This window comes from Falco cherrug, chromosome 7 (assembly GCF_023634085.1).
Source record: "Falco cherrug isolate bFalChe1 chromosome 7, bFalChe1.pri, whole genome shotgun sequence".
Lineage (NCBI taxonomy): Eukaryota > Metazoa > Chordata > Aves > Falconiformes > Falconidae > Falco > Falco cherrug.
Genome location: NC_073703.1, coordinates 34,251,522 through 34,267,679, shown reverse-complemented (window position 1 = coordinate 34,267,679; position 16,158 = coordinate 34,251,522). Strand labels below are relative to the sequence as shown.

Sequence of the window (16,158 nt, the reverse complement as noted above, 5' to 3'; positions counted from 1 at the left end):
TACTCCGTACAACTTTTTCCTAACAAATCCAATTAATGTTTCTGAAAACAGTGGGATACAGGGACTCCTAGTGGCAGGGAGATAAAGTAACTGCAGGACAGATACCAGTCAGCCAGTGAAGACTCTCCTGGCATTCCATTTTTCAAAGGAAGTTGTGTCTTGTACCACCTTTAGGGTTCTGACATTCACGGGCAGCTCATGCACACTACAGTCCCTCCAGTTTCCTGTGCTTGGAGTTTCTTATCAACCTTCATATCATGTTAATGATTAGTTAAGCAGTCTCAAGGAACTGGATAGAGTTTTGGCAATGTGAATATGACTTGATATTTAGTCATCAGAAGCAATTACGTATTCCAAACAAAAAAGTAGATAAAATAGCTTACACTAAAGCTTATTTTGCAATATGCAATAACCTATTTTGGATAGTGTCAGACCCATCTGTGCTTACAGAACTAGTAGTTTAACACTACCCGTGGTGCTGTCTTAGTGGGACACCATTATAATTTAGCACTCCCTGCTCAGAACTGGCCATCACTGCCAAATTCCTGTGCGGTTTCCTTTTCAGTTAAGTCAGTGGCCCAGATACAGTGTTCTACATCTGAAGGGTAAATCTCTATTCTAAATGTAGCAGATGTGTCTTACTAGCAGAGAGCCCAATGACTCCAAAAGAGTCATCATTAATTCTTAGCTATAATCTTCCCAGCCAGAAGAGGCAACTAGCATTACAAACACCAACTAATACAAGTGCACTTGGGAGATGGACGGGAGAAGGGTGCATCTTGAGAGTAATTTCACTAATTCCAGCCCAACTCATTCTATGATTCTATGAATTTTTAAACATCTAAAGACAACAGATGAGTAGGGCTTTAGAAGAATTTCCATTTAAGATGACTATTCATTACAGCAATAGCAGCTTATTAGTTATTTTAGGTAACTCACACTGTTGCACCTTGATGCCTTAGGAGGCACACTTTAGGGGCTATTCATACCTTGACAATTGCTTTGATTGGGACTTCAAGTGGTTGCCACCCATTGTCTTGAAGCTTCTTCAGATTATCAAACTTTTTATTCACATCTTTGATCTATTGGAAAATCCAGGTTTAATTTTCAAGACACACATTTTCAGATTCACAATAGAACACCGTTAGTATTATATGTTCTCATACAGGTGACAGTGACATGAAGGTTACAAAAACACACACAAGCTTCAGATTAAATGACAAGACAGGTCTCATGTATGTAGTTTTAAGGTTAGGAGGGGCAGTATAGAATGGTTCAGTAAGATCTGAGAAGTAAAATGAAGGAGCTGGTTTAAAACCTGTTCTGGTACTGAACTTAGGCACTTTGACAATGGTCGCGCTTAAGGAATGCAAAAGAACACATTGTGTAATAGTCTTTATCCAAACAAGTACAGAGTCTTCCATTATGCAGGAAACAGCCATGCAAGCTTGTTTGCTCTCTCGAACTGCTGGTCTGAACAGCTTCCTGATGTAATCTGTGCTTGTTCGGGACAAGCTAGCTCTGCAGCATTACCTCCTCCCTGATACTCAATGCAACAGCCCTGTTCTCCGACTTTGTAATGGAGACACTTGCCTCATTTGCAGGTAAGGCCATACAAGGCTTATTTACGTACAGCAGAGCAGTCACTGAAGTGACAAGTCCTTTACATCCTTACTGTAACTCAGAAGACACAAACAGAAAACAGATGCAAAAGAGGAACAGAGTCTGCAATTCTGTTACTCAAAGTTTATCTGAGAGAAAAGGTAAGGGAGGCTCAGGAGAAGCTTAAGCTGCTCCTAGACACACAGTAAGCATAGCAAAACTCTGACTGCCAAGTTACTGGTTCTAACAAAGCTCCCCTCAAGTATCTCTGAAGAAGACCGAACCCTCACACTTTCTGGGGAAAATTCAAGACCTACGACTACGACCTTAAGAATAAACCCATCTTCACATTTAATTTAACTAGTTACAAGTTCCTTTGTTGAATGCTGATTTACAAATACCGTCAGGAGCCCTTTTGATAATTTAGAATATTCTATATTGTTCTGAAACCAATGGAAGCATCAACAGAGAGAGATGACTGGTTTCTACCACTTAAGTTCAGCCCTAAAGAAGGTTATTGTAGTTTCTGCATTATTCTCTTATTGAAGCATGGAACTCCCACTTTTCAGGTTAGCTCCAGGAATTTTCCAAACGTTCCCAGCTTTTGGTCCAGGTAGACATTGTGACTGTATCCTCACCCCAAACCAGAATAAGACTTGACTACATGCCTTCATTCCAGAGCAAAACAACATACACAGGCACAAGAAGACATGACAGATTAATTGCTCCATGAATTATAGAACATAGTATACCAACAGGTACTATTCACTATCAGAACGTGTTAAACATGGACCTGCATTTTTTACAAAAGAAAAATCAGAGCCTGAATAATCAAAAACCCTCACCCAAAATAGCTTCAATCCATTGTTTACAATTAACCCCATCAACTTCATTCTAGTGGGTTAGCAAGCAAGGACATACCTGAAAATCAACCATATCCCAAAATCCATCTAAGTCTGTACACGATGTTTCTTTTTCACCTCGTTTAAATTCACAGTTATCCACCAGTCCTTCAAACTGTTTAAACCTCTCTGCTATGAGCAGTCTTGTCTGACCAACGGTGGTGCGAATAAGGTCTTTAGCTGATAGCAACAAGAAAATAATAAAGAAAGTACATCTTTGAATAATCCATCATTTTACAATTGATTTAAATAAGTATCTGAAGAGTCTGGAATTTGTTTATTAATTAACTATGCTCATCTATTGTAGAGTTGCAGCAGTCCCATTCATTGAACTGCTCTAAACTTACTTTCCAAAAAAAACAAACAAACTACTATCTCCAAGTTTTATCAGTGCTCCAAGATAAGCATTGATAAGTCATCTTCACTTTCCCAAATAAGGACACTTACTCTACATTAAAACCTAATTTTATTTTAAAAAGTCAGCTTGGTTCAAGTTCATACATTGAAATACACTTGAAATTGACAAGAAAAAAAAATATTTTGACATGTACTTTGTTCACTTTAGTGTCAACGACTATCATGTCAAGAACTGCACAAGCTTTAGTATTAGGAGATAAAGCATGCCTTTTTGCCTTGAAGTAGATAGAACTCTAAACTTTATCTAATATGACTTTTACTAAGTGCTGTAAACTATTTGCTATTTTACAAATATATTCAGATATAGGTGCTTCCCTCTGTCCCTGTCAGTCATAACACACCTTCTAGTGCCCTATTATAGTTGAGTCTTACCATCCTCTGGAACATCCAGCTCAAGTTTTCCATCCCACTGGAGGCACTGAGACATCAGCTTCTCTGTCTCAGACCGAAGAATGGTTCTAAAAATAGAGAGACAGCAAAAAAAAAAAAAGGTTTTGGAGAATTTTTAAACTTCCATCACTACTTGTGACCATTAATGGTTACTATCCTTTTTGCTTTACACTGTCTTTGAGCAGAAGCCATTGGATTGTTTCAGTCTGCTGACTCGCTGAGATGCTATTTTTCTTTCCTACTCCCTTCAAGCTTGTGTTCCTTAAGACAAGGCGTTAGTCTCCAGAATTTTATATTCTCTACTTGCACTAACCATACAGAAGGGACAAAAATGGGCCTACTCAGGTCACTTCCCACAATCACCGAATACCACAAGCTGATCTTTACAAGATGTCTCATTAGTCATGTTAAGGACCTCCAAACAGACAACAGGGAAGTGAAACACACGAACACAAACCTGAAATAGGGCACGTCGTGCTCTTGCTCTCTTACATCATCTGACTCTGTTTCAAGTGCTGTTATATCTGTAGAGACAGGAATTGTTTTGTTTGCTCTCTGAACAGAAGTTTTCTCATCCGATTCACTTGCTGAAAAATATGAAAGGCATTTGTTCAGAATCTGGTGAAAACTAAAAACATTAGAACAATAAACTAAATGTAAAGCTCCTACCTTTTTCTCCTCTCAAACTTGTAGTGGTTTGCTGTTCTTGAACATCTTTACCAGCAGGTGAAACTTGACTTTTTAAATTAGGCTCTTGTGCCTTAGTGTCACTGGATTTTTCAATTTTATTACTAGAAACAATCAAAAAGTACCTTTAGAGTTAAGACACATTGAGAAACCAACATTAAATACAGCAGAATACAAATACACAAAAAGCACGATTTAGAAGGCAATCCTACACACAACACTAGAGAACTTAAGCAAATCCTATTAAAACGAGTAGATCTCTGCAGACATACACATGGTGCAGTCCCCAATATATGGAGCTGCTCTACTTCTAAAGCATAGACAGAATTACGGATTATATTGCTTTCTTTGCTGTTGTATTAAGTCCACATTTAAGCAATGATAGCAACCATGATGTTCAGGTGTTTCAACATCACAGGTTGTTACACAGGGCATCTATAGAAAGATTGTCTTCTGTATCATCACAGAGAGATTCACTTGCATTTCAGGCCATTAAAAGAAAGAATCTTACACTGGAGAATTTGAAAAATCCCAGGAGGCATTAGGTGTCAAAAATGCATTCGCCCTAGAAGGAGTCATGGGTGTAACTTTGTAGGTTGCTAATCCACTTAATGGCTGAAACACAAAGTTTTGAGGTGCAAAAGAGCGTGTTCTGGGTCTCCCTGGAGAAAAATTTGGTTTGTTTTCTGCTGCGGTTTGCTCCTGTTGAGGTTCTACTGACACTGAACCTTTCAATGCTGGATCCAGTTGAGCATTTTTATCCACTTCTTGTTTAGAAGGAATTATCTGTAACAGCACAAATAGACAAAGCAAACACTACATTATCAAATCAACAAAGTGCTTACTATAGGCATGGGCTGAATTATAACATGGCTGTCTGAAACCCCTCAGGAAGGGAATAGTTTCAGATAAGTCACTTTCTAAATAGCGTACGTGTACAGAAGTCATTATTTACCAATAAGCCCAACTGGTTTTGACACCTACAAATCGTTCTAGCAACTGGGGTAGCACTTCACTACGAGGAATGCAACAGTCCACTGAAGGGGCTAAAGGAGCAGAACACCTCACCTACCAAAACAATAATTAAAATTAGTAAATGCTTGCTCCCACTACTAGAAAATAAATGCTTTAAGGTGATAAGCTCCTCAAGAGCAGAATTACTGGCTCCAAATCCACCTAGGTCTGTTGAATAATCACAGTTTATACACACTCTAATCCAAAGAAAAGCTAAAATAAGCTGATAGCAGAGGAATGCAGCCCAAGACAAGTGCAGTTAGGACCACAATGTCATTAAAAGAAGAGGGAAAGTTAATCAGTAAGTTGAATCCACATTCCTATGAGATGAGCGACCAGATAGTCATACAGAACACATTTCTGAGATATCTAGATTGAGATATTGTTAGCTCAAGCCAGCCAAAAGAGCTTAGATTGTTTTTCAAGAAACATGCATCTTCAATCCACTGAAAGTCTTGTTATACTTCAGATACCCCTGCTTGGAATGTAAGCCTTGAATTCAGCCTTCCACTCACTTCTAACTAGATGATTGAGGTTACAGTAAGAGTTTAACAACTGGCAGCACAAAAGCAACTCCTGCCTGTGAAGAGGTTCTTATCTAAGCAAAGATATAAGTGCCTCTTACCTCCTGTCAGTGTTTGTGTGTGACTGTACCACTTTCAATACTAGAGCACAGCTGCAGTTATGGAAACAGGAGTGGAGATGGAAGGCACAAAGGAGACACGAGATGAGAGGGAATAGCAGAGTGCAAAGGAGAAAAATCATTGATAGTTTTTGCACAGGACTGTCAGCGCATGAATACGTACACATATTGTTTGGGAACCTGTGTTGGAGGGCTACAATGAACCCACATACTGCCATGTCTAGGTAGAGGCAGAAAAGTCTTTTTATAGCAGTGACATTAAGAACCACAGCAACTGCCTTTAATTATGCTAAATCATGTCTACCATGCAGAGGGTAACATTTCCAGCTTCGTTTTTCAGTGGTTCAAAACCTAAAAATGCATTTATTTCTTCACTTCTAGAGTCTCATATCATTACCCGAGCAGGAAAAGGATACATTCAGAATATGTTTCGAAAAGGAATGAACTGCACAAAATTTACAAATGCCAGCTAAAACTAGCAAAGCAAGCTTATTTTTTTTTATTAGTTAAGACATCAGATGTGAGATATGTCACGTAAGAACTTCTTATCTAATGTAAACCATTGTCCAGATCTTGATTTGTAATCAAGTCATCCATAGAAGCACCAACTCCAATCTTAATTTTTAAAATATAGCAATATAAACACATACAGCTTCTTTCCAAAATCTAGGCTCTGAGTGAACTTCTTACTACTACTGTGCTTGAACACAAGTATATTTGAGCTACACTTACACTGTTATTAGCTCTTAAGTCAGTTTTACTGCTTTTCCATTTCAAATATTAAATAGCCTACCTCTGTGATGTCAGGTTTGACTGCTTTCCTCTGCTTCCCTGCATTTGCTGTCTTTCTCTGTGACTGGTTACCTAAAATGAGAGAAACTCCAGAAGGTCAAAAAGGCATCTAATTAAGAATAATCTTTCACCAAAAGACTCCCATAAAAGTCCAGCGCTTAAGACAGGGAGGGACTGTTTTGTTTGAGCGGGAGGTGGCTAGAGGGCAGACACCTAATTGCAGAAAGAAAACCTAGCCTAGGATTTCACTGCTTATCAAGAGATGCATGTTACCTAGAAAGGAAAACTGATTAAGTCACTAGCTTTTAATGTCATATACTAAAAATAAAAGTCACCTTACTTCCCTAAAGGCTGAAGAGGGACTATCAAGCTAATTTGAGTTCAGATTTTTTATTTCTATATGGCGTAAGATTTCTGTTGGTGAACTGAAACCGATACTATTAAAGCTGTGCTTTCAGCCTAGGGGTTATGCTTCTGTCATACGTAGCACAAGGGACACTGCAAAATAATCTGGAGAATATCTTGAGAACAAGAATACGTACTAAAATTTTCCCCTTCAGTAACCATCATGTTCCCCTAATCTAGTAAACAGGCAAACATGGATGAAGAGAAATTCCTGATCTGAAGAACAGAGGCTCTCATCTCTTCCAAAGATATCTGTTCCTGATCATAGACTTAATAATCATATGCCCTTGGACAGCAATACACCAAACTGGCAAATCTTTACCAGTTCTGGTTTTGTTCTTTCAGTTTATAATTACCATACAGGCATTGATGCTCCACACTGATGGGCTTCATGGGAAATGTCTTGATTTAAATATTGCAATAGAGCTTAAGTGATACAGTATCTAGTCCTTTTCTTACATGACAAATTAGCATGATTTACATAGAGTCTGTATTCAAAGCAGACAGCTACACAGCAGAACGTAGCATACTAAGACAGTTCAGAACAAGCCAATAGTAACTCTGCAGCACAACTGAGGGCCTGAGATATGAACAAGACCCTAAAGACAACAGCGCTGTCTTAGTGTATCATTTGACAATGAGCCTAACAGCAGCATATAAACATACATACGTTGTTTCCAGTGCTCGCTTATCCAGTACTAGACTGTTATCTATAGCACACTATTCCAAACAAATCTCAGGCTTGAGCTACACAAGCAGGACCATACTCACTGCCTCACTTACCAGAAGTAGCAGCAGTAGCTGTTATTTTTGTTGTTTTCAGCGTCTGCCTAGCTGCAGAGGCAGCTGCTCTGGTGATTCTTACATTTGAGGCTGTCTGGACTGCAGTCTGCAACACTGTAAGAAACATTAATTCCAGAGTTTTCAAGCTTAATAAGGAAATGCACTCAAGTAACATAACTGAAAGTTTCATTTTGTTGAAGTCAAATATGCACCAGCAATTATAAATTGCATTATTTTGCCAGAATCAACAGGGTTTGGGTTTTTTTGTCAGTTCAGTGCAAGCAGTGCTAAATATGGACAGCACAGCTCAGCTTTGGCATCAAGGCCATGCTCTGAAGGATCTTGATTGAAAAATATTTTAGCTGTACCATAGTACCCCCAGGACCATCAAGGTACCAGTGTGCTAGATGACACGTACAAAGCTTAAGGCACCCTTCTCAATGTTCCCTGCAATCAGCGTCAGCACCATCCCCATTTTATAGATTAAGTTCTCCAGAGTAATAACTTGCCATGGTTATTTGCACAGCTGAAAGCTTAAGCAAACCATCAGAGTAATGAAGTGATGCCCTGGTCATTACACAAAAGTATTCTAAGGTCTCAATTTAATGTAATCTAACAAAGTATTCTTAAGACAAATTACCCCTGAAATATTTTATAAAATATGACAAGTTCATGCACTGTATTACCCATCTTAATAATTTTTATCTTTGTATTTTAGTACTGTTTGTAATATCCTCCAAGAATGATAGCATTCTCCCGCACAGAAACATTTAACAGCAGCTCTCTATTTCGTACCCTCCCTTTTTACATCTGCCTGAAATCCAGTAGCCCCACTTGGTGACTCTTCATGCTATTTGCGTTTTTAATGTCAAGATGCAATTCTGTGGAAGCTAGAATGACAACCTGGGGAAGAAATTACTGGATAAATAATTATAATATTTATCCAGACATTCAATTCCCTAACATTTTTACACTAGTGTTTAAATACATACAATGCATATTCTTGATTCAGCACAAAAGGAACAATCGAGTCTAGCGGATGACAATTTTTCAAAAATTAAATGCCTTGTTTTATCGAACACTGATAATAGATCTTTTCAGTATTCACCAAAGGCACTACTGAAATTTATTTAAATAAAGGTTTGCTGCTTGCTGATTTAATTACATTAGGGATGTGAAAGTCATTTCATACTGAAATACTGAGTATCTTGCATTAACAATATTCCACATGACTTAGCCTTGTCTACTTAAGCCATGGCCATCACTGTGCTATCAGGAAGAATTTCTAATCAAAAGTATTTCACTCCCTTAAAGGTGGCATGGGTTGGATTTTTTTATTGTTTTCTTAGAAATGTATACAATTATCACATAGAAAGTGACAGATACAGAAGGGGCTGTTGTAAAATATGAAAAATTAAGATAGTACTTGTCATTTATCGAAGATTACAATCATACATTTACTCAGTTGCACTAGTGTGCATCAGAAGTTTGGGCTCCTGTCTCTGACATTATATGCAAATATGCTTTACCAGTAGGCCATCCTTTTCCAAACCTTTTTCAATGCTGAGCTACACAAACAGTTTCATTTAGAGACCACAGACACCAGCATATCTGCTGCACAGACAGAAGACAGACTTCACTGAAAATATTTGCAGCTCATATAATCAGCTATTTTTCAGGCTACCAACACCACCAAGGAAAATTCTTGTTTTACTTATGTCAGCTGTTCTTCATCTTTCCAGGTGAAGTCACTTGTTCTTTTGTAATAGCAGCAGCTACTACACATGGTATTCTTCTTGGAGACCAACAGAAAGCTCTGCACAGCTCCAGATGCTAAGGCAGCTAGCAGTCTTGCAATTCTGCGTACTGACCTTTTTCTTGTCCCTCTCTAGGGTGAATAATCAGTAACCAGGACAGCTAGTATTCTGCATTCCATTTCCCCAAGCACAGAGAGGCAGCAAGTACATGCGATGCCTAGAACCACACGCTTAATAACCTGCCAGCTGCTGTCCTTGTCATAGTTAGTAGGAATGGCTGTCCTAAAAATTCATTTCCTACACCCAAAAACATACCGCAGATCTCTCCCAGAGATCTCCCTCCCATAACATCACAACTACTGACTCAGAAAACAAACCCAGCAGCGTCCTTTCAGATTCAGATGCAGGGATCATACTACTTTCATACCTTTATCTTTTTCAGCTGCTTTGTCTGTACTCAGCTGTTTACATCCTGCTTGTGTAGGGTGCACACTACGCCCACTGGCACTGACCTACCAGAGAAGAAAATGTTTGTGAAGCATAAGATTTCCAGAAAATAAACACCTTAATTTCTTTCTTCATCTTTTTCTCCTAGGCTCCAGTAAAACAAATGGTCAAATAATTTGGCACAAAGGGCTTTAAAAAGTACAGAGAAATTAAGGATAACTAAAATAGCTTGTTTCAGACACGTGTTAACGTGCATTATGCAGTTAGTTAAGAATTTATCAGTAAAAAGAATGAAGAAAAATATTTAAGGAAGTTTCAGTTTACTATGAAACCAGGTGCCAATTACTGCCACATCTTGGTACATATTAGGCATTTAAAAAAAAAATCAGTTTTCAGAAAAAAACCCACCCAAAAAACAGTTTTATCTCAGTTGTCCCTTTGTGAAGTTATGACTGGGAATCCTTCAAATGCATCAGGTTTTGTAAGGCAAGAGTGCTAGATTCAAAATACAGCTTCTTCTGTAGATTACTGCTGGTGAAATTTCTCAACAAAATCTACTTTTCTATACAAATAATAGCAGAGTAAGCTGCCAAGATTCACAGTAAAAATATGCCAACACTGAAGTGATTTTTGAGTGAAGAATGAACTGCCTCTTTAAAACCTGCATTCATGACAGCCCTTCTGCATGTAAGGGATACTAAAGTATGTAACTTCAGTCTCACTACTACCTCTAGAAATATTTGCAGTCCTTGCTGACTACAGTATTTCGTATTGAAAAACTCATCTGGAAGATCTGTGCGTGCCTCTCTGTACTGACCTAATCAAACTCTGTAGTTCACTTCAGCACAATACAGTCTATCAGCTTGCTGAAACCTTTTCTGACCTGGTTTGTCTTTCTTAACAAGGAAAAGACAGCACTTAACTTGTAAGCACACAACCCTGAGTTATGGTCTGAAGGATAATTGGATCCTTTAAATTTATTCACTGAAGTTTATATAAAAAACAAACCGTAGAGTGCTTCGATGCAGTTGGTATCACAGTTTTTTCTTCCTGGTTCTTGGCCTTTGATCGAGTAATCCTCCCAGAGAAAGCAGGAGCTGCCTGGAAATGTCCACAAGGAAACAAGAATCAACATAGTCTTTCCCCTGCTGTCACTGTTCGAGTAGGCAAAAAGCCTAAGTGTGAAAAGCAACATGCTCGTGCAAAATGGGTCAAGGGTGTAATTTGGAAAACTTTCCAAAGTCCAGTGAAATAAGCAGGAACAAATTACCCGTTCTAAAATAAGTTCACCATTGCATTTGTGGATGAATCATCCCAGGTTTTGAGCTGAGAACACAGTCATAAATATAAAAAGCAACATATCACTAGTACTATTTCCATCTTTGTTTTTAAAAAAGTGAGCCAAATTACTCCCTTTATTGTTCAATCTTATAAAATAAATATTTATAAAGTAATTATAAAATCAACTGTTTATTTGGTATAACATACACAATTTTGTATACAAATAGAAATTTTAATGTACTACACTACTTATATGTAGAAGAATGGCTGCAGAAGCATGGCCTTAGAATCTCTGAAGATCTGCACAATCCAGGCCTGGTATTAGAATAGGCCCGTAATCAGAATTGTACTGAAGTTAACAAGAAAGGTAGCCTTGAGCTATCCTTGAATCCAGAGACCAAGTAATTATGTTGTGCCAACAGGCCGTGGCTGTAACAAGGTACAGCTGCTGGGAAAGCAGGTGCAGGGCCAAGAAAGATAGGGACCGGTATGGGAAAGTAGGGAGTAACAAACTACAAGGCTGAAGCACAGCAACACAATTAGCTACATGGGTAGAATGCTTATTTTAGTCATGATAATTAGGGGTGTGAGAACCGCGCATGTTTAGAGACTACTAACCAATTATATTTCTGCTTTATGAATATGCATGTTATCGGTTCTATATAAGTAGTGTTAGAAACTAATAAAGTTGAACAAGATGCATAACTCATATTGAGCGTCATCTTGACTCCGGTGAACCCTTCTTCCAACACTTACACCTCATTTAGATATTTAATATTACCCTGATTACCTTCTCTCTTGGCTTCACTATCACTGGATCTTCAGGTACAAATGAAAGAAATCCAGGCGCAGTTGGTCTGTATAACCCAACTTTAAACACTCCCTTTTTTGCTTTCTCTCTCTGCTCTCTCAGTTTTCGAAGTTCCTTTTCTTCTTTATAGCGCTGGAGCATTTCCTTGCGTTCATTAATCCTCCTGGTGGCTCCATTTGTAGATTGGCCTGAAGTAAAGATGGAAGACAGACTTGTTAAGAACATCTTGAAGATATTGAGCCAACAATATGCAAGACAGAAAATTTCAAAAACCTTTTCCAAGCTAGAAGAGAAACATAAACATACTAAGTCAAAAAGCAGAAGACTGGAATCTGTGCCTGCAAGTTTCAATAAGTCTTACAATGCAAATACATGTGATTGCTAATACATATTAGATTAATAAAAATTTAAATTCTCTTAATTGCTTTAACCCTTCCCACTCAGAAAAGTATTCAATGGTAAGTTTCAGCTTACAATATATCTCCCCAAATCTGCACCCAAGGAATACTGTAAATTCATACCCATTTTACAGTGTACAGGCTGTTCCTGCAAGGTTAAAGTATTGAAGTTAATACTTAAACTACTTATTTAGCTTATTTGTACCAGTTTCTCTATTCAAACTCTTGTAATGTTATTGAAAGCTGAAGTTTAGGTCAGCTGTAGATATTGAAGTCTGCCGCAGGCTGAGAATAAATGAGGCAGAAGTTTGTGAGAGAATAAAACCATAAGATGATGCTATACTTGAATTACATGTCTATCTGAAAAAAGTATACATAAAGTTAAAATTTATTAAGATACAAGCTTCCTATGTTTCTTACTTGCCATGATTACATAGGGATTGCACTCCTCCCTCCAATAATCTTCTGCTATCAAAATACTAAGGTGGAAGTATTTCTAAAGAAATCCATTAACATGTTAAAATATTAACTAATTTCTTAGACCATAAGCATCCAGGAGAGCCAGGGAAGCACATTTCAGTATATATGCAGATCCTATTTTCTGGGAGGAAAGGTAAGTCATCAAAACCTAACAATTTTTTTAAAAAAATTATACTATGCATTTACCTCTTTATAATGATATATACCCAGTTTTAACATAAAATTACCCATTTCTAAGCATATTTTAAGCACATGACAGACACCAGTTATATGTTAGATGAGACTTTAGATCAGGCTTCTTCACTTCTCAAACAAAGCAATCATTAAGAGACTTCCCATTGAGTATTAATAGCAAAACGCCTTCTTCCTTAGCTGCTGGAGACAAAGCAGAGCGAAGTCTTATACATACCACTGGAGCAGTGACAAGGATAAAGCTGTATTAAGACTATTTTCTTGATTTTCTTAACAGTTAGAAGAACTGGTAGTCATGGGGTTCTAAATCTTTTAAACTTTTTCTTCAAATTAAAGCGTTGACCATAATTAGGTTCTTGTGATAATGTTACTCTATCTACTTAAAGACATTTTAAACAATTTTTAAAAAGCTTTATAACAAGTCTTTACTTACTCTGTTTTACACTGCTGTTCTCCTGAGAGCCCGTTTCATTGGTCTCCTTTAGTATAGAAATCCCCTTTTTTGAAAGCTGAACATTGCTATCTGCCAATCCAAGCTGTCTGCCCTTCTCAAACAACTTGTGTCTGTTCTCTTTTTGAAGCAGTGATCTTCTGCGTGCAACTTTAGTTCTGAGCGTTTCTGTGCTCAAATCCTTTTTGTATCGGCTGGCAAACTGGGAGGTAGCAGCCATCTTGGTAACCCTAGACAAAAATTATAATGATTAGGCAGAACGCTATCATGTTGTGTTTTGCCCTTTTCATTAACAGTTTGCATGTTACAAAGCCCTAGGTTCTTCGTTTCTGTGTATGTACCAGAGAAAATGCAAATGACAATTTCAGTAATGACTCTTCATTATTTCTCTTTATTTTACACATTCAAGGGGCTAGTTTGTTTTGTTAACGGTCAACAAGTCTGACACAGAATTAGTAGGGGACACTGTCGCTGCCAGGGATTGGCCTGCCAATCTGTTTTCAACACATGTTTTTCGTGTTAAGGAGACAAATAGTAAATGACAAGGTTGTAGGACAATACTTGGAAGCAACACTGCCACTGAGCATTTAGATTATACCCTATCTGATGGCAAGGCATTTTTGTCATGCATCAGAGTACTTGGCACCATTTCTCAACTGAGTTTCCAGGATGCAACTGCAATACAATAGTGTTTATTTCAGGCAGGATCTCTCCTTACTTTTTTAACCTGAGGGAGACTTAACACAGACATCAGCTGGTCTGCACACGCTGTGCTATGCTAACAGCAACGTAAAAAACTCCATCCCTTGCATCCCGCTGAAGCCTGTCTTGTCAAGGGGTTTCATGCTCTCTTCCTGGAGAGGTCAGGACCATTTCTTGCAGTTGGTCTTTGTCTGTCACCTCAAACAAGGTCTTTTAGAAATCTTACCTTCTGTTACTTACAGAAAACAGCTTTACAGTAAGGAGGGTGAAGAGCTAAACTGAACAGCCACCAGTTACTCATTTATCAGTAAACTGGTCACTTACTAAGGTTCTTAACTTCAAGACAGCAAGCTTTGATCAAACTAAAGGAATCATCAGTGAACGGGACTGAAAAGATCAGCCTTGACTATACGTGCACAGGATTTCTTCAAGCCAAACCCCTTCCCCTCCACTTGCTACCAAAAGCCAAAAACACCATCAGCAGCCGGCCTGAAAAACCCAAATGTCAGAAGAGAGTACCAAAATAAACAGAAAGAATACAGAAATAAAGTATACATACTTAGAGGAAAAGCAAGCAAGGGGAGAACCTGAGCTATCATAAGAAGAAATACAGCCAAAGCCTATTCAGTTGCCACCACTGCTGGCAGTGGCAGCTCCTTGTTCATGGCAGCATTCATATAGTAACTTGCACAGCACCAGCAGTACCTGCACAACCATCTGCAAGTGCTTAGAATACATACTAGAGATAATGTACAAGTCAAATCTAAAACATTTTGGGGTTTTTTTCCAATATGTTCAGTGCTACTGGAAAGTAAAATGGTCAATGGAAGTTAAATGAGCAAACGGGAATAAAAATTAACTCTGCTTAAAGCACTCAAATCAGAGACTAGATCTCTTCTACATAATCCTAGAAGAGCTGGTGCACACCAGTGCCACCTGATTTGTGAATATCTTACATTTCATCCTGCATCTGACATGCCAACTGATAAATATTTAACACGTTTAAAGGATTTTTATGGTCTACCTTATAATTTGAATAATATTTTTCCTATGTTTTGTAGTATAAGTCCACTTAAGGCCTTCTCCCACAAATAAGCTTCAAGAGCAAGTGGCCTGCATTTCAGTAATTAGTCCTGCAGAAGAATTAATCTGAAACTTGAAGGTGGCAGATATGAGCAGAGATATAGAGAGGTATTATCTCCTAGCATCCCAGGTCTGCAAAAGCAATATAAGAGATGACCTGTGATCTCTTTGGGCTCATTAAAAAGGTATGGCATGTTCACTGTCCTAAACATCTCTTTAGGACAAAAATGTCTACCTCCTTTTCTTTCCAGGTTATGGCTCCTGAGTGGTACCTTGCTCAAACAGCAATCTAGATGACTAGTTGGAATCTAAATTAGCATAAATTAAAGATTAGTAGCAGGGAAAGGAAAAAGGGCTTATATAAAAGACGAGCTTTGTGACTGGCTAGCGTAAACTACCAAAATAAAGTGGAAAATTTATAGGACTAATTTTTATTCAAATAGTGAGGGAAAAGAACGACTTTTGAACAGCAACACCACAAAACTCAAATGAGAAATACAGATACGAATAACATTTAGATGCACAGTTAGCATTTTTAGCCTGAACAGTGAAAAGTAGAGCAGACAAAGCAAAAGCATAATTATTTTTAGCGGCAAGTTTAAGGGCTGCATAAGGTCTAGACTCAAGGGTTCCGAGACGGGGCCCCGGGGGTCACGACAGACGGACCACCACGTTCCGGTCCCCTGCTTCCCGCCGCGGCTCCGAAGGGTCGCCACAGTTTGTTCCCCTCAACCCCTTCTCCCGCCGCGCTTTTCGGTCAGCTCAGAGGGGAAGCACCGCTGCCAGGCCTCCTGGTCGAAACCTCCACCCTAGGGCCTGCTCGCTCGCCCACCGGCCCCCAAAACCGCCCGAGCGCCGACATACCTGTACCAACACCGCACTCCCTTCACCCAGCCCGCCTCGGCTCACTTTCAAATCTCA

At 38.6% G+C, this 16,158-nt stretch overlaps 1 protein-coding gene across 2 annotated transcripts in view; it reads right to left on the bottom strand.

Moving 5' to 3' along the window:
- The window catches only part of DLGAP5 (DLG associated protein 5), a 24,089-nt gene extending 7,931 nt beyond the window's left edge, over positions 1 to 16,158 (bottom strand). For both annotated transcript variants that reach the window (XM_055716536.1, XM_005437938.4), the window contains exons 1-13: positions 16,102 to 16,158; positions 13,435 to 13,682; positions 11,911 to 12,119; positions 10,848 to 10,940; positions 9,820 to 9,904; positions 7,636 to 7,749; positions 6,449 to 6,519; positions 4,510 to 4,784; positions 3,981 to 4,102; positions 3,769 to 3,898; positions 3,294 to 3,379; positions 2,524 to 2,684; positions 990 to 1,082 (exon numbers count right to left, since the gene is read on the bottom strand). In XM_055716536.1, the coding sequence (XP_055572511.1) occupies positions 990 to 1,082; positions 2,524 to 2,684; positions 3,294 to 3,379; positions 3,769 to 3,898; positions 3,981 to 4,102; positions 4,510 to 4,784; positions 6,449 to 6,519; positions 7,636 to 7,749; positions 9,820 to 9,904; positions 10,848 to 10,940; positions 11,911 to 12,119; positions 13,435 to 13,672 (1,677 nt within the window). In that variant the 5' untranslated portion in view covers positions 13,673 to 13,682; positions 16,102 to 16,158. The remainder of the gene's footprint in view (positions 1 to 989; positions 1,083 to 2,523; positions 2,685 to 3,293; positions 3,380 to 3,768; positions 3,899 to 3,980; positions 4,103 to 4,509; positions 4,785 to 6,448; positions 6,520 to 7,635; positions 7,750 to 9,819; positions 9,905 to 10,847; positions 10,941 to 11,910; positions 12,120 to 13,434; positions 13,683 to 16,101) is intronic.